The 23,373-nt window shown below is 37.4% G+C and overlaps 1 protein-coding gene across 5 annotated transcripts in view; it reads left to right on the top strand.

Moving 5' to 3' along the window:
- GAS2 (growth arrest specific 2) overlaps positions 1–23,373 on the top strand; it is an 86,059-nt gene that overhangs the window by 5,126 nt on the left and 57,560 nt on the right. For all 5 annotated transcript variants that reach the window (XM_090140186.1, XM_031607323.2, XM_031607322.2 and 2 more), the window contains exons 2-3: positions 6,088–6,260; positions 12,433–12,557. In XM_090140186.1, coding sequence (XP_089996312.1) covers positions 6,119–6,260; positions 12,433–12,557 — 267 coding nt within the window. In that variant the 5' untranslated portion in view covers positions 6,088–6,118. The remainder of the gene's footprint in view (positions 1–6,087; positions 6,261–12,432; positions 12,558–23,373) is intronic.

The following is a 23,373-nucleotide window of genomic DNA, read 5'->3' as shown; positions in this document are numbered from 1 at the left end:
GCTGGCAAAATACAAGCAGCGAGCTACAATAAACACAAAACTAAATGTGCCACTGTAAACCCAAATAAAAACTTCACTGTTTGATAGAAGTAAGCAGAGAGTAATATAATCTTTTAGTGCATTGAATCTGTCGCAAGTCTCTGTGTGTACTGTAAACTATCCCACATGGAATTCTTCAGCTAGACAATAAGTCTGAGAATTTGAGATGTCTTCCTCTTATTGACAGAAAGCAGGGGAAGAGGAAAATATAATCTGGAACAAAACAATGAAAAGTAGCTGAAGACCTCTCCCAGTCTGTCTTCAGAATAGTAGGGGAAAGAAATAGCTTGTTGAGGAGAAAAACATAGAGGTAAGTTTGAAAAATACTTACGTATACCTCATGTCAGCTTCAGCAGTTTATAGAAGGGTGTAGCATTCTATAAAATGAGAAGTTTGTTGTTTGTGTCGACTAATTTTAAAAAGCTGCATATGTAATGAGTTGATGATACTATTAGAAAGTAGCGAGTTTAGGAAAAACAGAATTTTTCTGGCTGTTTTGTTCATACCTTGTGGCTGCCAAGAGAAAAGGATGAAATGGTTGTTGGAGCCAAAGAGAATTGCCTCCTCAGCTGTGTTGGTATATCCTTGAACACTGCTGTCTGTCTCTGTAGCAGGATAGTTGTTTTCTCTTACCAAATTTCTCAGTGCTAAATTGTCAGTAAAATTCTCTCCAGCTCACGAAAAAGTAAATATATTAAGGTGATGGAAGGAGGTGAGATGATGGTGTAGATGAATAAAATAGTTTGGGTTGGAAGGGATCTTGAAGATCATCCAGTTACACCTCCTCTGCTATGAGCAGGAGCACTTTGCTAGTTTTCACTGCCCAAAGCCCCATCTAGTCTGGTCTTGAACACCTTCAGGAACGGGGAATCCACAGCTTCTCTTAACAACCTATGCCAAGGCCTCATCACCTTCTAGGTAAATAATCCTTTCCTAATGTTGAAACTAAATCTGTTCTCTTAGTTGAAAGCCATGACTCCTTGTCCTCTTGTTACACTCCCCACCTTTCTTGTAAGCCCCCTCGAAGGCTACTATAAGATCTCTGCAGAGCTTTTATTTCTTCTCTAAGCTGATTAGTAGGTACTTCTTCACTGAAATATGGTGGTGACTTAAGCTAAACTTAAGAGTTCACTTAGCAGCCAGCGTTTGCATGGAGAATATTTAAGAGTTTGACAGTTTCTGATATGCATATGTAATTTGGTCTCTAACATGCTATCTCCAATAGAATTTGTGGCAGGAAACAAGTTATGCTTTATTTCTCAAAGGCTGAATTTGTTGTGCTGATTCTAACAGGAAGGAGTTTTAGCAAGTTTAAGGGTTGTTCTCAGAGAAGAAGGGGGATAAAGAAGGAACAGAAATGAAATTAAGCTTGCAAAGAGATCAAGTTGGATTGTGTATTAGTTCATCTGTGATTCAGGGCTCTTAGTGAAGAGTCATCATCAATATTAACTTTCTCATTCTGCTGTCCTCACTTTGTATGTCAGCTCCACAAAGTAACCCACACCATTTCAGTAATTTTCAGTAATAAAATATTGTTAATTCGGGACTACTGTTTCAAGACTGCTATTCCAATTCCAGTAAAGAGATGACAGTCGTTCTCAGTTTACAGCTGTTTTTGTCCCCTCAGTTTGTCTTTCTTCTTCTTTCCTTCCTTTCTTACTCTGAGAATCATTGTCCTGGCCAGGATCTCAGCTCTTATTAGCCAAGGAACTGCTGAACTCCAGCACCTCTGCATGCTTCAGTCAGAGCTCTTGTTTCTCCCACTTTTCTTTCTGCAGTGAGACTCAGAGATTTCTTGAACTTCACGCAGCCTGACTGCTTTTTTGTGAAACAAGAGGTAGGCCATTATTTGAGGCTGGCAAATGTGACATCCATCTTCAAAAAGGGCCAGAAAGATGATCTTGGTAGCTACAGACCTATCAGTCTCACCTCGGTGCCAGGGAAGGTTATGGAACAGATAATCTTGGGAGCCATCATGGATTGGTTAAAGATCAACCAGGGGATCAGGCCCAGTCAGCGTGGGTTTACGAATGGAAGATCCTGTTTGACAAACCTGATTTCATTCTATGACAAGGTGACCCGCATAGGGGTCAATGTGGTCTACCTGGACTTCAGTAAAGCCTTTGATACAGTCCCCCACAACATCCTCGTGGAGAAGTTGGCTGCCCATGGTTTGGATGGGCGTACGCTCCACTGGGTGAAACGCTGGATGGATGGCTGGGCCTGAAGAGTTGTGGTCAATGGAATTAAATCCAGTTGGCAGTCAGTCACGAGCAGTGTCCCCAGGGCCCAGTACTGGGGCTGCTTCTATTTAACATCTTTATTAATGATATTGATGAGCGGATTGAGTGCACCCACAGTAAGTCTGCAGATGACACCAAGGTGGGAGGGAGCGTTGTGCTGCCTGAGGGGAAAAGGGCACCACAGAGGGACCTGGATAGACTGGATCAATGGGCCAAGGTTAACTGTATGCGTTTCAATAAGGCCATGTGTGAGGTCCTGCATTTTGGTCACAACAACCCCAGGCAATCCTTCCCCAGGCTTGGGGAAGAGTGACTGGAAAGCTGCCTGATGGAAAGGGACCTTGGTGTACTGATGGACAGTCAGCTGAATATGAGCCAGCAGTGTGCCCAGGTGGCCAAGAAGGCCAATGGCATCCTGGCTTGTATCAGGAATGGTGTGATGAGCAGGACTAGGGAAGTCATCCTGCCCCTGTACACGGCATTAGTGAGGCCTCACCTCAAGTACTGTGTTCAGCTTTGGGCACCTCAGTACAGAAATGACATGGAGGTGCTGGAGCAGGTCCAAAGAAGAGCATCAAGGCTTGTGAAGGGCTTGGAGAATATGCCTTATGAGGAGAGACTGAGGGAACTGGGGCTGGGGAAAAGGAGGCTGAGGACAGACCTTATTGCTCTCTTCCAATATCCTAAAGGTGCTTACAGGGAGAACGGGGTTGGTCTTTTCTCACTGGTGACAGGACGAGGGGAAATGGCCTTATGTTGCACCAGGGTAAGTTTAGGTTGGATATCAGGAAACATTTCTTTACAGAAAGAATTTTAAGCACTGGAATAGGCTCCCCATGGAGGTGGTTGAATCAACTTCCCTGGATGTGTTTAAAAACCATTTGGATGTGGTGCTCAGGGACATGATTTAGCGGAGGCTTGTTAGTTAGGGAAGTATGGTTAGGTTGTGGTTGGACTTGATGATCTTTAAGGTCTTTTCCAACCTGAGTGATTCTATGATTCTACGATTATGATGCGTATTTAAGGATAGCCCTTCATTTTAGAGCTGAAGTAATGTCTCAAATACCTAAAGTCTCTGTTCTGGTCACAGAGATTAGTTTGAAATGTAGACATACTGTAGTGCTCATTTCACAGACTGACAGGGAGACCTAAGTTGTTTTCCTGTAGATGGTCCAGAAGCCTTCTCTCTCTTTTCTCTAGCTATGAAACAACCAACAGCAAAAAAGGCAATTTTCAGGATTACTCCAGCCTTCCTGGTGACAACAACCTATACAGTATCTGGCTGTCTGTCAGCATTAACTCCAAATTCCATATATAAGCTGTTAGAGACAGAGGGGCTGGTGCACCTTTCCTGAACAGAACGTTGTCTTCCTGGAATACCTGTTAACAATCCCAGCTCAGTTGTGCACCCTGTGATAACCTCCTGTGAAAGCAGAGATCCCTTTAGGGTCCCATGATGAAAATGTTTGTGTGCATCCCTGAAATGTAAAATAACAATTCAGGTTGGAAGGAATCTCCGGGGATCATCTACTCCAACCTTCTCCTCAAAGCCTGTAAGAAACTTGAAAATACTTTCATTGAAGAGGTACATTGTCTAGATATTTCTTCTTAAAACAATCTTGCTTTTTTCTTTTCTTTTTTTTTTTTTTAGGGTGTTTATCAAAAGAAACAAATAGCAGGATTTTTCTCTTGCATCAGTTTTCCAGTTTATTGGTATCTACATGGCTCAGTGTTTCAGGAAGTTTTTCCCTCTTTGCTTTATTTGTGTGTTGCGTATGAAGTGAATGTTGATAAATGAAGGTCATAGAGTTTTCAAGGTGATTCAAAAGATTTAACTTTGCCTCTCAGTAGAGTGGATAGACTCCAGGAATCACACGAGAAAGTTACTATAAGGACTTTTTTTTTTTCTGGAAAGCAAGCATGGAATTTTTAACTGTTTTTTTTTTTTCTCCCCATGTGATCTTTGATGATAAGATGGAATTAGTTATCCATCTTGATTGTGTTTATGACTGTTCAAAGTGAAGCAGTGAGTTAAATGAATTGTTCTGAAGACCTAGAACAACTTTAATATGTTGTTGTGGTAACTCTTAAGTTGTTAGGATCTCATAGTTAGAAGGAGTCCATTTTGTGAGTGACACACTTGAGGGCTTTTTGGAGTCAACAGCATAATTCTTTTTTCTCTTCCCTTGAACAAAATGAATAGGTACAACTTGGATGTAACCAACCAGAAAAACATTGATCCAAGCTGAAGTTTTTTAAAAGTCTGTTTGAAGAACAGAGCTGTACCTCACTTACATATTTTAGTCTATCTTAAATTCCTTTGCTTCCAAAGGAACTGTGACAATTGAGGATATTTACTGATTTTATTGACCCCACATTGACTGAAAAAACTGTCTGATATATTTATAGTGAAAGCTGTGTCTACCTACTTCAAAGGCAACTACCATTTCAGAACTGGGGTAGGGAGTCTGGTGCTCTCAAGTAGATATTTTTGAGGAAAAAGGAAATTATTTACCCATGCTATGGTTTAGTAAATGCTGCACAATTGTAATATAAATATTAAATATCCCAACTAGCTTTTCATGTATTTGGAATTGTAGTTTGCAGTGCAGGTTTATGACAATTGCTTTTTATATTCAGTAAGCATTTCCTTTTGGCAAAGGATTTACTTATTTATTTACTCTTTTTGTTCCAGGTTTCAGTGGTATAGTATAACAAATGTCCCATTCCTTCCCTTCCTCTCTTACTCAACTGAGTGAAAGGAACAGTATTTGCAATGATTAGTAAGCTGAAGTCAGCTGCCATATGTAACCACAGATAGCATGGAACAGTTGGAAAAATAGGTCAAGTACAATTCCTTAAGACTTTTACCCCTACCTCATTAATAATTTCTTCAATTCCACATGCACAAGGCAAGGTTGGGGTGACAGAGCTCTCAGTAGGCTACACTCTACCAAGCAATAAAGTAACCCAGCTCACTGCTGTAAGTGATAGAGTTTAGGTCTGATTTTCTTTTCAGTAAAACATAGCCTCTTTCCTTAGCACACTTGTGCCACAGAGGGGAGAATTAGTCCTTCAGGAATGGGAATATAAGTCCAGTGGGCCTAACATCTCTGGCTGCTCCAGGAGTTGAACACTTAACTAATATTTAACACATGACGTATTGCCTTACCTGAAGTCTGCGTTTCCATAAATTGCCACAAAGCAGAGGATAAAAGATGGAAGTGTGATGAGTGATCAGCCTGGGCTGTCGTGCTGCTTTCTGAAGGAGTAATATTATTCGTTATATACATCTTGCATTTTTCTTTAATTATTCTAAAGCTGCAGATTACAGGGATTCTACTTGGTAACTACATTTGCTATTTGTTAGCAAGTCTGTGCAGTAGTGTAACTTAGTTGTTCACATGTTTTTCTTGGGCCTGATCCAAAAATGGCTGAAACTTTCAATTTATTTTGAATGGATCTTGGATCAGGCACTGTAGTGAGTTGCTAGTGTTCTGTGAAATGTTTGCTTTCTTTTGGATTTTAATCATTCTTTGTAGAATATTTGGTTATGGGTTGATAACATGTAGCTGGGTGAGTAGGGATGAGATAGACATTTATCTATGTGATTTAAGCACTTGAAGTGAGCCATTAATATCTCAGTCATAGATGCTATGTTCATGTATTAGATCCACATTTCTTTCTCTGATTTCTCAGAATCATAGTTAAAGCTGTTGTCTATTACCATGTTAAGAAGGAGGATCTGTAAATTTTATTTGCTATATTGATTTACGTCTTTGTTTCTTTTTTCTTTTTCAAAAAGTACTGAAACAGGTACAACCAGTGGATAAGCAATGTGCACTGCTCTGAGCCCAAAAGCACGTGGGCCTGGCCTCTCTGATATGCACCAATACAGTCAGTGGCTTGCCAGCAGACACGAGGCCAACTTGTTGCCGATGAAAGAGGATTTGGCCCTGTGGCTCACAAACTTACTGGGTAAGATATGAGAAATACAATCACTGGACAGCATGAGAATTCCACTCACTGTCAGTTGAGAATGAAAATCTTCAAACTTTGTTGTGCTTCAAAAATAAAGATAGTTAGGATTAGCTAGCTAATTCCACCTAGAACAACTTTTAACAAGTCAGAAATATGAACAGTTAGGCTACAGAGTGATTCTGTAAGTTCAATTTTATTACTTGTGTTCTCCTCAAATTTGTTTTTCCTCAAAATTTCTTTTAAATTGATTTTCACATGGGTTTTATGTGCTAATATAATTAAGCTGAATGTTGCTACTTACTGCCATCAGATACATCTTACTTTTTATGGGGAGACCTTCCACAGACACTGAGTGCATTGAATACCTTGAATCAATGAACCCATTAAATAGTTTTTCACTGACCAAGCAGTCTAGTTGTGGATAATTGCTGTTCAATGCAATGCATGTGAAGACCTGCAGAAGTTTGTGTGTAGAAGGGTCTGACCCAGGAGTTGCAGCTGGGACCTGGAGATTTTCTGGTTGTGGTTGTACCTCCTGATGCATGAAGCAGAAACAAATTGCTGATGGCAATTCACATAAATCATGTATTTCTTGGTAGATGTAAATTTTGTAAAATCCTCATCTGGAGAGAAATGCATCAGCAGTTGCTCTTTTTAATCAAAGATGAGAAACACCTTTTAGACAAGTTGACATTCACATGATACTTCTGGAGGCAAACATGGAAGAGCATTTATAAAACTGGGATTTTTTTTCTTCTGGAAATCTGCTTTGGTAGTGTTTTATGTTGCCTGTTGTTGCAATTGAACATAATCAGTGACATACAATGATATCACGCCTTTTCTTTGCATGTTCTACAATACTGTAGTTTTTGGTTTTTTTTTAAGATAAAGGAAAATACTGTTAAGCTACGATAAACATAGAAAAATGCACTTATACCACAATATTTTCAGATAGGTAATATTATTATTGGAATAGTTCTGAATTTAAAGTTTTAAAACTGGCACCTTAAATTATATTGTTGTGTGGTACTTCCATTTAAATTAACAAATTCAAAATATTGTTCAAGCGAAGCCAGATGGAAATGCAGAATCCTGCCTTTTTGCTGTGATTGCCACAAGATGGCAATCCAAAAGGTGGCTTTTTGAATCAGAGGCAGCCCATTCTGTTAAGGATTTAATATATTGTTTAAATTGTTTAAACAATGAAGTTGTAGTGAGGCCCACTAAAACAAACAGAAGCTTGTTTGCAGTTCCTAACAGAGTTCTTCCAGTGATGGGTTTAGGAATGAGGTCACTTTTTTAGAAAGTAGCAACCAGCAGGAGGTTTTGAAATGCCAACTGTAATTAAAAATCTGATTTTTCATATGGACACCAAACTCTTCACTGCATAAGTAAATGGGCACAGCCTTCTTTTAATTAAGCAACATGCACAGCTCATTTGCATAATGCATTCCCCAGCACCTTCTCACATGCAAGTTGTTATTTTCTCAGCTTGTTGTGGAGAACTGAAATTATAGTGATTTGTTAAAGTGCTTTGAATTCCTATGTAGACGCTGTAATTCAAGTGAATTAAGTTAAAATTCAGTCAAAATAAATTAAGTGTGACTGAATTAATGTATTAACATATTCTATATATTCCCTCAGAATTTAAATTTGATTTAATTACTTTATAATTGGGGTTAACTTTCATGAGAGGAGGGACACATAAGCATATTGCTGTGTGATAAAATTTGTTTGAATTTATAGCATGCTGTTACCTTGTTGTAAATACCTGCTTATAGTCTTATTTCACAGTATCCAAATAGGATATGCAACCTGCAACTGTTTGGATGTGGTGCTCAGGGACACAATTTAGCAGAGGATTGTTAGAGTTAGGGTAGCATGGTTAGGTTGCAGTTGGACTTGATGATCTTTCAGGTTTTTTTCAACCTGAGCAATTCTATAATTCTATGATTCTTTGCTTTTTTTTTCTCTTTTATTCTTTTTTTTTTTTTTTTTTTTTTTTCTCCTCTCCATGGAGAAAACAACTTACTTTGCATTAAGGAACGCTGCAGATGAAATAAATATTGCAGATGGAAGTGACCCATATGATGCTGTAAAGCATCATTTTCATAGTGAGGCATCTCAGTATTGCAACAGGTGAGAGGAGTGGAACAGTGAATATTGCAACTCTCAGCCTCACTTCTCTATGCTGAACTATGTTGGTTGAGAGAACCTTACTGTGACATAGTTAAGATGTTTTGATCAATTGTCTTGCAAATCATGATCATCTCCTAAATCATCTTTTTATAGTGTATAGAACCAATGAAGCCCTCAGCAGCACTTGCTGCCAATGCCTACTGAATTGGATAGATAACGTATGTATTTAGTTCAGTAGAATCCTCTTGCAGGTACTGTAACCTTCTGTTCCATCTTGAGTAAATTTCATGTAGTGATCAGAACTATTTGGCCAAAGTAATCTTCTAGCAGAGGCAAAATGGCAGTTTGACAGCAAATGGGATTTGCCCTCTTCTGTGCCTTCTGATACATTTTATCTTTTTTCTTGTTCCTAGAGCCCACTTACCAGATTCAAATGATTACAATTCCATCCAGTTTTGTTTAGCATCTGGGACCACATAGAGTAGATCTGTAAGATGTTCCTTGACTGTGGCAAGATAACTGGGCTCTGTGATATAAATGCTGTGGTCTCTTCCTAGCAGAAATTCAGGGCATCAGGAAGAAACTCACTGGTAAGGGGCTGGAGGCTGCAAAATGTTGAGGATGAGGACAAGTAAAAGTTGCATGTTGCATGAGGCACATGCAAATTGCTTGTTCAGATTCAGAAGTGGAGTAGACTTGGAGAAAAGGAGAGAATTAATAAGGACGGTAGGAGACATTCAGTTGCAGGCTAGGTTTGGAATATGATGATGTTAAGAGGTGTAAAACTTGCAGAATGAAAGATAGGAAGTCTGAGGAAGGAAAACTGTGTTTCTTAGATTCTGCTTTAAAGCAAAACCTGCTTCATCTTGGGCATCTTGCTAAGAAGACTTTGTAACCATACTTTTATTTTTAACAGCATTGTGTTCATCTAAAGCCAGTGGATAATACAGGTAAATGAGAAATACCTATGAGTATCAAGACATTTATGATAACTATACCTCTAGTGTTTCTAGATCAGCTTCTTTTTCAGCTGAGAGGCTTGATAATTTTCTTTAGTATCAATATGTCTTTGAGACTGTTTATACATTTCATTTAAAGTAAACAGTAATGTCAGTTCGATCAATGTTACTCCTCTTGATCTCTGCTGTTCAATGATACACAGCAGCCTTTCTGTCCAAAAAGATCCACTTTTTCAAATTTACATAAAATTGTTGGCTTTTATCTCTCCTACTTGTATATATGTTTTGTTAACTTGGGTTTAAATGCCACAGGAGCTGGCAGTCAAAAGGAATATTTCCATTGCTGGCTCAGTACTGGCTCAGTACATCAGTAGATGCTCATCCTTCCACTGATGTATTCCAAAGATTCATCTGAGTTAAAGATTTCTGCATATAAACTATTAGTTTGGTGTTACCATTGAAACACTTAATCTTTGGGTTTCAAATGAAAGGAGGGGAAATACTTTAAAACTACTTTAAAAAAAAAAAAAAGTCTTACAATAAGTGTGGTGAAGCACTGGAACAAGTTGCCCAGAGAGGTGTGTTGGAAGCCCCATCCCTGGTGACATGCAAGGTCAGGCTGGACCAAGTTCTGAGCACCTGATTGAGTTGTGGATGTCCCTGTTCATCTAAGAAGAGTTGGAGAGGTGATCTAGATGACCTTTAAAGCTTCCTTCCAACTCAAATGATTCTACACTTCTATAAAATAGTTCATCAGCTAGTTTTGAGGCTGTTCTTGCTTTATAGTTACTGAAGTGAATGCAAAAGAACAAGTTGATATACCAGAGGAACCAACTAGACCTGGATATTTTTCTTTTAAGATTTGAGCCCCTCTCCATTTTACTAAAGGTTCTGGTTGTCTGGAGGCCCATGTCCTCAACCACATGGATGCACACCCTAGGTATGGGCTCTTGAGTTTCCCTCTCACAGAATTCCCAATCTGCTTACATGAGGATCCCCAGGTCTGGGTGGCTTTATAGTTAGCTGCCCATGCTTCCCAAATACTAGGCATTAAAGTAAAAGGGTTTACCTTCTTTAAGGGGCATCTGGCCTCTACAGCATAAGAAGGGGTAAGTAATATTTGCAAGTTTTGAGAAGGCCTTCACACTCCTGTTGTTTTTTTCTTTCATACTTATAGTGGTTTTTTTTTTTTTTTTTTTTTTTAATGTTATTACCATTCTATAAAAACATTGTGACTGCTTTCTTGTAATTTTAGGGGGAGTTATCCATTTTTAATGGAGTTTAATGTTTTTTCCTTACAAATATACAGAGCCTTTTTTTTTTTTCCTCAGGCTATGAACATTGCTCTCATTTGAATCAATGCATTTCAACTGTTAAATATGTCAGTGTCTGTTTTAGCAAAGAAATGCCACCTCTTGGAGACATAAAATACAGTGAATTGAAAGCTGACACCTAATATATTTTTCATTGGATACAGATGTTCAGTGCAAAACTAATTCTTTCAGCTTTTGTAGAAGGGAACAAAACTACAATAGTCCAGCTTAGCATACAATAGGCAGTGACCAAACTGCTAATGCTATTCAGCATTAAAAATAGTGTAAATGTATTGTTCAATCTCAGCAGAAGATAGAAGATTTTTTTTCCATGTCTATTAAAATGAGAAGATTTTAAAGAAGTTTTAAATAGCTTTCAGGTGTTTTTTTTTCTTAATCTTGACTGGTAGAGTAATAAACCTATACATCTACAAATCATAGGAGAGAATAGATGTGTATGACATGAGTTTTATTTGTGCAAAAATAAAAGTGCATTCTAAAACAAAATAAAACCTTCCATAGTTAAAAAATGTTTGAAACATAGTTTTATAGAAAATGAGTCTATTAAAAAAACCTTATTAATAAAAAATAAAGCTATCCTTATGACTCACTAGTTTTTCAGTTTTAGATTTCTAACCTCTTGCTAGAAATGCAAATTGGGGAAAAAATATGCCAAAATGATACTGCAGGTTTTTGAGATGCTGAGATTTTTTTTTTTTTTTATCTCTGAGTTATCAGTTTCAGATTTGACTACAGATGAATTGGAGGCAGTTGAATTTGGAGCTAAAATAATGTTGGTTACATATTATCTACCTTTGTGTTGAACGTCTGTAGAGCTGCTACTGCTCTTCTGCCTGCAGAAGTAATAGGTATACAGGAACCATAAAGTGGGTTGTGTGGCAGAGACAATTAAAGGGAGAAGGATAGAAAGAAAAAGTTGTATCTGAAAATGATTCGTTGCACAGGTCTTAATCTTTGACGTGTAACTGTCTAAACTGGAACGACCGGCAATTTATTTTGCCTAAAGAATGCTGAAGTATCTAACAATTTTGAGACAAAAGACAACGCAAATTTTCATTATGCTGGCGTGATTCTGGGAGTTCAATTTGAGGTGGCAAAAGATTCCCTTCTCATCTGGCCTGTCTCACCTAGTTTGAATACCATGGGACCATTGGGATTTTGGTGATACTATAGGCCACCTGCTCTGCTCCAACTGGGGTGGAGCAAAGAAATATGACGTGAAATATTTTGTTCTTCAGTCCCTTCTTGCAGAATCAAGACTTTGTCTCATCGTTGAACACTTCCCTTTCCTTCACTGTATGGTTTGCTACTTCTAGAAAATAAACTGCATTAAATATGATAGTAATATTTATGCTATCACTACCCACATATGCCAGTGTAAACCACCTGCCTACTGCACTCTGTGTTTGCTAAAAGCACTGGAATTTCATAAATAAAATGACATACGAGTTCTTATAGGCTAGAATTATTTTTCAATTAACACAAGCCTTCCCAAAGAAAGCATGTTATTTTAAAACTTTCCCTATGTATACTGGAGACGTAGCAGTGAGATTGCTAGTTGTTCAACTAAAGTATGTTTTAAATTGTTGTCCAAATTTCTTTTGATTTCAATGCATTTAGAACGTGCCCGTTTGTTTGTTAATTTAGTGTTTGGTTTGTTTTTTTTTTTTCTTAAAACAAGTGCCATCTATACCATTGCACACTGTTTGCCATGCTAACTTTCTGCTTGCTGTTCAGGTAGAGAAATAACAGCAGAAACCTTTATGGAGAAATTGGATAATGGTGCCTTGCTTTGTCGGTTAGCTGAGACCCTGCAGGAGAAATTAAAAGAAAACAGCTTTGAGGCAAACAAGCCTGGCAAAGTAAGTGTTGTTAACTATTCTAGCATGTAATATTTTGCAAGTAAAAGTTTTCATTTATGGTGCCTCTTTTAATGGACAGGGAGGTAATTCTTCCATGCGGATAATGTAAAACTGGGAGAAATTAATGCTTCTTCAATAATTATCAAGTAATAATACAAGGAAGATTCTCAGAAACAACTTGTAACCTGTGAAAGATAAGATATCAAACAAGATCTAGCAGTGTGATATGGTAGCTAATAGAGAAAATACAATCCTTGTATGTATTTGCAAGGGGGAATATTAAGGAGCAGAGGGAGGTGCCATTTCCTCCTTAAACAGCTCCAAGAGGGCCAATAACACAATTCTGCAGTTAGTTTTTGTGTCTAGTGTTTAAAGACCCTGTGGTGTACTGGAAGGGATTCAGAGCTGCAGAGATATTGTGGAAAATATAAACCTTTAGAAGATACTGAAGAGCTTTGCAAAGATTGGGTTAAGCTCTCGCTTGATCTCAGCCATAGGCCGGTCTTACTGGGAGAAGTTGGAGTGCAGCAAGTGTCTCTTTGGGAGAAGTTAGCTGAAATTATTGACATTTACATCAATTCAGTTGCTCTGAATCTGTTTTTATCTCTCTGCTGATCTGGTTGAATTCCTTTTCAAGGAAGGTTAAAAAAAAAAAAAGGTTAATACAGAAGAGGAAAAAAAAAAAAAAAGCCTAAGAGCAGGAAACAAAAAAATGCACCGTCTGTTCTTGATGTTCTCAGAATGTGTCTATAGGAGAAATCAGGGCACAGCATAAATTTTATCAGCGGTTCTGAGAACTGACAATGTTGTCAAGAGCAGCTTCTTTAAGTTGTTTGTCTCATAATTGTTGTTGCAGAAGGAATTGTTTGTTCTAAGGCAGGCTTCATTTTTAACTTTCTGCAGGTTTTTGTGTTTGTAGAGGGAGAGAACTTTTTTTTTTTTTCTGTCTTTTTGTATTCTGCTTGCTTTATTTCCTGCCAGGAAGAGAAAGTAGGGAATAGATAGCTGGGAGGAAAAAAGACAAGAAGTAAATCAAAGAGAGAGGCAATGCTACTTCTGTAATGGAGGAAAAGACAGATGGAACTCATATTCTGTATTTGAACTGGCAATTCAAATTTAGCTAGTAGAAGTACTGGATGACTTCTGAATTCCTCCCTGTAACGTGGTCCAGACTGTCTTCACCTAAGAGGTGGCCTTATAGTGTCTTGGTAACTTCCAAGATGGGGGGAAAAAATATGTGTTATTTTTGGTTGAGTTTAGGAACTTGCTAGTCAGAAAGAGATATCGCTTGTTAGTGATTATTTGTACTTTTTTGTAAAAAGATACTGTTATTAATAAAAGCTACTAAAAGCTTCAGTGATTACCCATAAGATGAATTTGGTTTCAGAGTTGTAAAATATTTTTCTGTTTTGCCTCTTACCCAGCTGGCATGCTAGAAAGGCCATTCAATTGTAAAGATCAATACTTTTTTTCGTTTCTCTAAGATAGACATCTTGAAAAGCCGTGTCCACTGAGTATAAAGTTATCAGGAAAATAATAGATGTAAATTGATCAACAGCCAGAGAACTCTAGAGAATATTCAGAAATTCAAATAACGTACTTTGTTTGTTTGTCTTGTTATTTTGTCTTGCATCATCAGGCTTCTATTTGACAATGGATCATTCTGAGTGATCTGGCAAGATAACCTGGGAATGTGTCAGTGTTTGATATTTCTTTCTTCTACATCTGGGAAGAACTAGAGCTCTGTTCTTACATTAACTTCCTCATCTGACAATATAGCCTTTCTTACTTCAGATAGCTGAGCCCCTTTTTTTTTGAACTGAAGTTGCATTAGGAGCCAATTAAACTTTTGTAATCCTATATATTGGAATAACTAAAATTCTTTGGCCTTTTTTTTGTTTGTCAAGCTGTTATAACAGGCAATGCAATTAGATGGAAAAACATTCTACTCCACTGCAGTTTTACCAAAATATATTATTTCATACTTATTAAAAATTCAAAGAAATGGCAGAGTAATAGCGTTTGTGTCATTGTAGGCTATTAGGGAACTATTTATCCTTTCAGACTGTAACTCCCTGTGTAGCAATCTCAAGCAATATGAATCGTCTGCAAATTGGAAAATCTGACTCGTGGTGCCAAGGAAATATATGAGGAGATTATACTGTATGAAATTTAGCATAGTAAGAATTCCAAAATCCTCCTCTGAATTATTATTATTATTATTATTATGCACTCTGTTAATAATATATATGAAACTTTGGAGCCATTTGACTTTACTCTGAACAGGAAAACAGAAATAATAGTCTTTCAACGAGGTGCTTTGCAGCAGAAGACTTCACTGGTAGGTGGGAGTTCTATAGGTACCAATCTCTGCCAAAATACATACAAAGATTTTTATCCATATATTTTATTTGAGATTTTTAGATCGAAGCAGTCTAATAGAAAATGAGTGGCTGCTAGAAGAATCAGTTTGCAGGCAGCGCCAGGGTGCAACTGATTGAGGGAGACAGGATAAGGCTGAGGATAAAGATACTGGGGGGAGAAAAAAAATCTTCCAATTAAATCCCTCCACTAGCTTGGAGATTTTATTTACTTTCCTTATACATGTGCTACTTCCTAGATGGCAAAGCTCCATAAAATACTTTGGGTTTAGTTTTGTCCTAGAGGAAGACGATACGTTCCATTCTGTTTGATATATACTGCTGTTCATGAATTTGCTTTTTCAGCTCTCTGAAGCTGTCTGGTAAGTTCAGCAGCAATGGCAACACACATAAGAAGTCAATTGAAAACTAACAGTGCATACACTGACTCGCTAGTTGTTTGTGATTATATCTGAAGTCTATATTGCAGTACTTTACAGAATCCAGAGGTTAAATCCTATTGCCTCTTATTAAACTTCTTAGGCAATAAGTTTTTATTCATTGTCAGTCTTGCATTTGTTTCTTAATGGAACTCGATTACTTCCTCTCTCATGAGAGAGAGCTGAATGCTTTGTCTTTAGGGAACCCCCTCGGTCAGCCTTTTTGCCTGAGAAATAAATTAAAAAAGCATAAATGAAAAAAGCTATGTCTCCCAAAATATCAAGTCTACTAAATCTGGAAGGAATGTGCTGGTATTGACATAAACTCTTCTTTTTTGTGTGGTGGAGATGCTTTTGGATGTTTGAGATATTATCAAAAGAGTAAGGAAGCTGCTGGTAATATAACTTTGGGAATACAGCTTTAAGAAAGCAGATTAAGAGATGTACAATGCAAAATATAAAGAGGAAGGCAACAATGATCAGTAGAGTAGCCTTTTACGTAGGGTGACTAAATAGGTTTGGAGTCTTAATGCAGAAAGAAGCAGCAGTGCATATAATGGAACCTTCAAAATCAAGGTGGTGTGGCAGATGTTCTCTATGCAGAACTGTGACATCTAATTAAGTTAGTAGGAGCCAAACAAAAAACAGGGGGTTCTTCTTTATGAAGCGACTGGTGGATGCTACGTAGTCTTAAAGTTAACCTGGAAAACACTGAACAAGGTAATGAATGCATAGAAACCACATCTACTGTCCCTTTGCATAAAGTGATTAGAGCCTGAGGATGTGTTGAGACGTGTAATATGTGCTGTTGTCTTAGTCTTCCCTGGATACCCACCTAAGGTCAGTCTAGACTAGCTAGTTCCTTGGCTCACCTGGTAGGGTGCTTCAATGGTTTATTACTTCATGGGGATGAACACCTTGCTGGCTGTGCAGCCAGGCATCTATCTTTTCACAAGGTTCAAACTCTAACTAAATTAAAATAAATTGTACTTGTAATTCTATATACAGAAACATGATTTTCACTCTTTAGGACTGAATCTTTCCAGCTAAAAATAGCACCCAAATCAGAGTGTACTTCGTATCTGTTAACCAAAGGAATAATATTCATTAGAGTTTGGCAGCCTCTGATGCCATTTACACCTTATTGCCTGCCTAAGCTTAATGCCATCATAGACACTGTCGGGTGTCAGAACAGATAACCTAGATGAATCTGTCATGAGACTAAATCTCTAACCTGTGGTGTTAGTTAATCATACAGTAGTACATTATTGAAAGCATTTCAGTTTCTAAAGATGAAAAATTCAACAGTGGGTTGATGTTGGATGCTAGGTTCTTTTGCACACTCCAGAAGACAATCTTCTTTGTTCAGCAGCTAGATTGAGGCATGCTTCACAACCTGAGAGTTTGGAAAATGTTTTTGATCCCTTGCTTCAGGAAGACAAAACTTTTGAATTTTAAATATAAATAAAAATTTTAATTAGGGAGTGCAGTATTAGAATAATGTGACTATTCCGTATGCGTTGAGAGAAATATTTTTTAAAATTTATATGGAGTTTTTACTTTCGTAAGTAAACCAATTCATGTACATGTATGAAATGACAAGGAGATGACTGATATCCATTTTAATAAATGCTGAACATTTGTAGTAAGTTCCTGGAACTACCTGGGCTGCTGCTAATGATCTGCTGTCTAGAAACTACAGACTTATTATAGCAGGAGTTATTCCATAAAAGTGATTCATGTAGCAGGATGCCATTTTGTAATTTTCTCCCATAGGTTTGGATTTCATCTCCAGGCTGTCCTGGCAGTATTTTACTTTTCCTGACAGATAGTTAATTTGAGAATCTCACAGCTGTACAAACAAATTTAAAGCATCAAGGCATGTGCAGTATGCACAGAGCCCCCATTTGCTTAGGCTTATTTTAGTAAGCCCGTTAATTATGATTTTAAAATAAACACGGAGAAATTGTGTTAATAGTTATCACCGTTTTAATAGGCTATGTATAACAGTCTGCCCACCAGCCTTGAAGTCATATATTTATGAACATTCTACTTAAAAGGATGTTTTCATGGCAAATGAATGAGAAGAGTTTGAAGTTGAATCATTCCTTTTTCTCTGAGTTCTCAGAGGTTAATCAGGCACATTTTGACTCAGATCTCTCCTAGAGATACTTTTGAATAACGAATCCACATCTAAAATTCAGCTTCGTTTTCAGGAAGCCTTGTTCTAGGTTTGATTTTCTCTATGAAAGAAGTAGACGTACAAAGGAAAACAAATGAAAATATTTGAGTTGTTGAACGCTTAATTCACATATGAATGTAACTTTATTCTTCCAATGGAAGCTATGATTATCCTGGTTTAATGAGATTAAACTGAATATATGTGGAAAAAAAAAGCTGTTGTTTTTTGCCCTCATGCACGTATGTACTTAAAACTGCAGCAATTTATTCACGCACACATTCATACATTTCTTAACATTAAGAGATTCTGTTTACCTCTTAGCTATAGTCCTATTATCTGGAGTGTATTCTGCAGTGGTTCCACATCCAAAGCTTTCACTTTCACTGGAGAATATACTTGTGAATCTGATGGTTGTTGGATACAGAGCACCATCATAGCATTGACTTCAATGGACACCTGCAGATTTACCTACAGTAAAATTTTGGCTAAGCAAGTGCACTGTATGTATTTGGAGATCTACAGGCAGGAGATCTATACTGAGATTTGGGGTGGAGATATTCTGCTCTTAATTTGTGTCTAATATTGAAGTTGGATCTTAGCTAAGAAACAATTCAACGGATAATACAACTGAAAAGTTGCATTTTGTTTGAAGTTTTCAAGATGGTCATGCTTCTAAAGACAATTCTTTATCTGTGGACATAGAGACAGAATCCTGTAAACTTAAGGATCCTTCAAGCCAGGGATTTAAGATCTAAGTTCATTAGTCATAGGATTAATGTCAGAAAAGCAAGATTATGAGGTGGAGTTCACTTTCAGTTTCAGGTAAAAGCTTATTGTTTGCTCTTGGAATAATAAATTCTTTGCTTTCATTTTGCACATCTATTATCTGGGATACTATTTGCTGTACATTATTGCTTTGATTTGTGAACAAAGCTCATCTTATGCCAAACCCTGCTGCTACCCAATTTGCTAAGCTGTGATCAGTATTAGATGGTTTATATAATGGAAAATTAGATGACTCTGCTCATTTAAAAAAAAAATAGGAAACATGATTCTGTAATGTAGTATCCCTATAGAGGAGAATCTGGACAAATGCTTTAGGATTTATCTCATTTCCCGTATCAGCAATCCCATAGGATTGCTCTAACTGTTTACACGAATTAAAGATGTGTTTATTCTTGTTCTCTTTTCAATTGTTCATTTGGATAAAGGTGATTATGTGAATGGAAAAATAATCAGAATTCTGGAGGTTCATGAGAAGTAACAAATACCTTTGTGTCTGTGAGGAATGCATTGGTGTGATAATCAAATCTTCTGGCAGTAGTTTAGAAATGAGAAATTCTAATTTATCTTCATATTGATGAATTATGTATGTTAAATGACAAATTAATATGTCACCATAACCCTCATCTTTGAGTAATCTAAGAAGGTCATCTAAGTCAAGGACAGGAGAGAGACTTATACAGATGCTAGAAGGTTAAGTTATTCTAGACTACAGAACAATTACATATTTGACAAGTGTTCTTTCAGTATTTTTTCCACCTAAATTCAAATATCAAACTAATTGGAGAACTAGGAATATATTTTATAATTCCTTGAGCCAAATATCTTGGCTGGTAGGCAGGACAGGCTGTGCATGGCATAGTTCAAACTCTTGACAATTGGCTTAAGATTCAAGCAAGCCTGAGTGAAGTAGAAAGAACCACTGTATTTTTTAATAGCTTTTAAAAATGAAGAGATGAATAAAATAATAAAAATTGGGCTAGTTATTGCAGGTTATAAAATGAATATTCAAACTCTTTGAGTTTCTCTACTGGAATTGTCAAAAACTGGGTGCACATTAAGTTGTTCAGTTAAAATGCAGAGAAAAACAAAACAAATTTATACTTTTTAATTTCTCCTCAAGAAGAAAAGGTCCTGCCCTAACAAAATCTTCCCCCCCATTGAATGATTGAGGTGTTCTGCAATGAAAATCAGTAAGTTTATATTTGCCTTTTATTAGATCTTCCTGAAATACAGTAATGCTTCCTGAACTTATTGCAGCTTATTGCAAGGTGTTCTTAAAAAAGAACGAGGTTAACAGATTTCTAAGCAGGATCAGGTATGTGTGCTCACTATGAGAACGTCTGTAGGTACAGCAGAATTGCATCAGTGTTCTTTAAATTAGGAAAGGGAGTAATTTTTCCATGAGTAAAGGTGTGTAATTCAAGTTCAAATAGAAAATACTAAGTTTTCTCTTTGGGTGGTCTCTTCTTTCTCTCTTTTTTTGAAATGTTTTTCTTTTCTTCTTCATGCTCCTCTTAGACCCTGGATGGCCAGACTAGAAGTGTGATCTAGTCAACATGGTATTTTAATTTTTAGTATAAGCTTCACTTTCTCAAAGTTATCTGTGTTCTGTAGATGGATTCCCATCAAAAACAGTATTCTGAATGCTTGGTGCCTTGAGCCTGTCTGTCCAGAGGAAAATTCAGCTACCACTCATCCATCTATGCATGTGCTATATGGCAGAGCAAAATACTACACTGCCTAAGCAGGTCTGGCCTGCCCATGGTCATGTTCAGGTGCTCTCTGTGAGCTGTAAATCTGACTCTTGAGCCAAGAATGTGGTTAGGCTATGAACAGATTTTCTGTGGTCTGTGGCAGCAATTTGCTTGTCTGCACTCTTGTACTTTCTGGAGAAGCTATTTGTTTTGCAGCTGAAGCCTGCGGAGCCAATTTCTAATCATGCACAGTAGAGATATGGCCCTCAGTTTCTCAGGGGGATTAAAAAAAAAAAGTACAGCACTACCTTTTTGCGTATCAATCTTTATAGTGACATCCTAGTGTGGATGCAAGGGGAGAAGAGCAATCTTGTCAAAAGATGCGTAAGTTGTAATCCATCTGGAAGGAATTATTTCCACAAGACTGGAAAGCAGTTTGTTAGTGAATTCCTTGTACCTTTCTCAGACATGTCAATAGCTTGCTGAGCTCCTGCTCGTACACACAACTGGATTGCTACCAGGTTTTTTGCAGATGCTGTAAAACTGACCTGCAAATGGTTATGTGAACAAACCCTATATGCCTCAGCAAGTCATTCTTACCACTTGCATGTTTCAATCTGCAGGAGGGTTGCATGACAGTATGTGATTCTAAAGAGATCATAATGGGAGATTTCTGAACTAACTTGAGGATCTTCTGTGGCTTTCTGCTTGGCACTTTCTAGATGAATATGTTGAAGAATTTAGCAGCTTGGTGCTTTATGCAGAATGTTGAGGGCAGTGCTACACAGTACTGGAAAAAGCACAGAAACATGATGCTTCTTGAAGATCATCGTTCCTACTGATGCTATATGTCCTTTGGGAAACATGGTTTCTTCCATAAAATCATTTTATTGTAGTAGAAGTGGTTGTTTAATCTCCATGGGAAGTGTCCTTGCTCTTTAAAGTGAATCTGAGTTAGGATCTCTTGCATCTCTCTCCTTCCACTCCTACTTGACCTTGCAGAAATATTAAAAATTTACATCTCAAGGTAAATGTCATGGAAAAAGGACTGCATCCATAAACAGCTAATAGCCTATTAGCTCCTGCTTTGGAAAATATGGAAAATATCCAATTAAAAAGAGGACTGCACTTTGATTACTAACAGCATCACTTAAACAAGAATTGTTTCAAGTTTTTGTTTTCTTTTTTTTTACCCAGAGATATCTAACTAATCCAGAGATATCTAACTAATACAATTTTTAAATGAAATACAAAAACTTAAATTCTCCACAAAATATCAGTTGAAACTGGATTTTTGTTTGAATAGAGTTTTACCATTACTCCAGCCAGCATGTTGCAGATAGATATATTTTTCTAATATGTAGTTATGAGGAATTCTATTTAGACTATAATAGAATTGTCTGGAACAGAAATGTTACGTTAGGCAGTTGAATGCACATTAGCATGTTTTTTGATTGTTGAGAAAATCTGTGCATTAGGTCAAACTTAGTGTTAGCAGCTTGAAGGAAGCAATGAATGAGAACTACGTAATTTTGATCCTTTTACCAATAACGAGTCTTAATAAATGAGCCAAAATTTCTGAAATGATAATAGCAAATATACAACCATATGTGGCGACTGCAATGCAGGAGGAGAAAATATTAGTCACTTTCAAGGATAGAAACCAATGTATAAATATCATAATTATGTCTAATTCATTTATTTAAACAAACATATTCCCACTAGGGCTTGTGTAGGTAAATTGGCCTCTACTGCTTCAAGTATAAAGTAAAGGTTTTTAGAGACTGACTTAAGTCTGGTTTGGAAATTTGGCTGTACAGATTAACATTCCAACATGTTTTTCAAATCACGGATGCTTTTTAATTTTACACCAGTGCAGAATTCCCAGGGCTCTAGCAGTTTCCTTGCGGTTTCTAATTGGAGAACTTGTATAACATCAGCCTTTATCATAAAGGCAAAGATACAATTTTTCTTAAAAATGAACATGAAGGACTTTGGAGAGTCAGACTTACCTGTAGTGAACTATGTGTGAAATTCTTTATGAATGTTTTCAGTATCTGTGTAAAAATTACATCTTTGTTACACATCTGGAAATAGAATAAATGAACACATAAAGCATCTGAAAAAAAAAATCTGTCTTCCTTTAGACTGTAGATCTTTATCACAGTCTTCCTTGACTCTTGGCTCATGTTAAGTAAAGCACCATTTGGAACTAATCATTAGAAAGGGCTGGGAACCATGCACGGGCTCCATCCCCACCTCACACTTCTTCAAAAGATAGCAAAGTGTGAGATTGATAATTGGGAGAAGTGCTGTAGGAAAGGGAAGACTGTAATGTGCATGACAGTACACTCAGAATTATAATAATTACATCCATGAATTTGAATGACTGCCTATGTTTGTTATTCAGACTGCCAATGAAAATTTAGCCTCTGTAATTCTGCAGATCAAAGAAATGTGTTGGTTGTTTGAATGTTCCATGTGGACGCATGGAAACGTCTTTTGATATGAAATGTTGGAGCCTATACCTTATTTTGATAGACTTCTTTTATTCAAACTGAAATTGTGTAAGCATAGTCATTGCCTTAGCTTGAATTCTTCTGGAATGATTAAAAGGAAAAACTGACTTTGAAATTTCTGAGGCTAAAATAAGTTGGTTTTGCCAAAATATGATATTTCTCATATTTGAGAGAATCGTCTCCCTTTCAGGAATATTGACCTTCCTGGAAGTCGTGTTAAGGCGTGTGAGGGACAACCAGCATGGCTTTAGCAAGGGAAGGTCATGCCAGATCAATCTGGTGGCCTTCTATAATGGAGTAATGGCATAAGTGGACATAAGGGAGGCAGCTGATGTCATCTACCTGGATTTCTGCAAGGCCTCTGATGTGATCTCCCACCACATCCTTGTCTCTAACTTGGAGAAATATGGATTTGAAGGGTGGACTATTTGATGGATGAGGAATTGATTGGAAGGTCACAGCCTGAGGGTTGTTGTCAATGGATCTATGTCCAGGTGGAGAATGGTAATGAGCAGTGTTCCCCAGGGGTCTGTTTTGAGTCCAGCAATCTTTAACATCTTTATCAGTGACATAGACAATTGGATTGAGTGCAACCCTCAGCAAGTTTGCTGATGACACGAAACTGAGTGGTGCGATTGATACAGCAGAAGGAAGGGATGCCATCCAGAGGGACCTTGATAAGCTCAAAAGGTGGGCCCTTGTGAAACTAATGAGCTTCAACAAAGCAAAGTGCAAATTTAAGATGAGCTAGCAGTGTGCACTTGTAGCCTCTATGGCCAGAGGTATCTTGGATTCCATCAGAAGAGGGGTGCAGGAGGTGATTGTCCCCCTCTAT

The sequence above is a fragment of the Phasianus colchicus genome, chromosome 5 (genome assembly GCF_987193195.1).
Source record: "Phasianus colchicus chromosome 5, bPhaCol1.hap1.1, whole genome shotgun sequence".
In the NCBI taxonomy this organism is placed as follows: Eukaryota; Metazoa; Chordata; class Aves; order Galliformes; family Phasianidae; genus Phasianus; species Phasianus colchicus.
The sequence above is the reverse complement of the archived record's forward strand: the minus strand, read 5'-3'. Positions and strand labels throughout refer to the sequence as shown.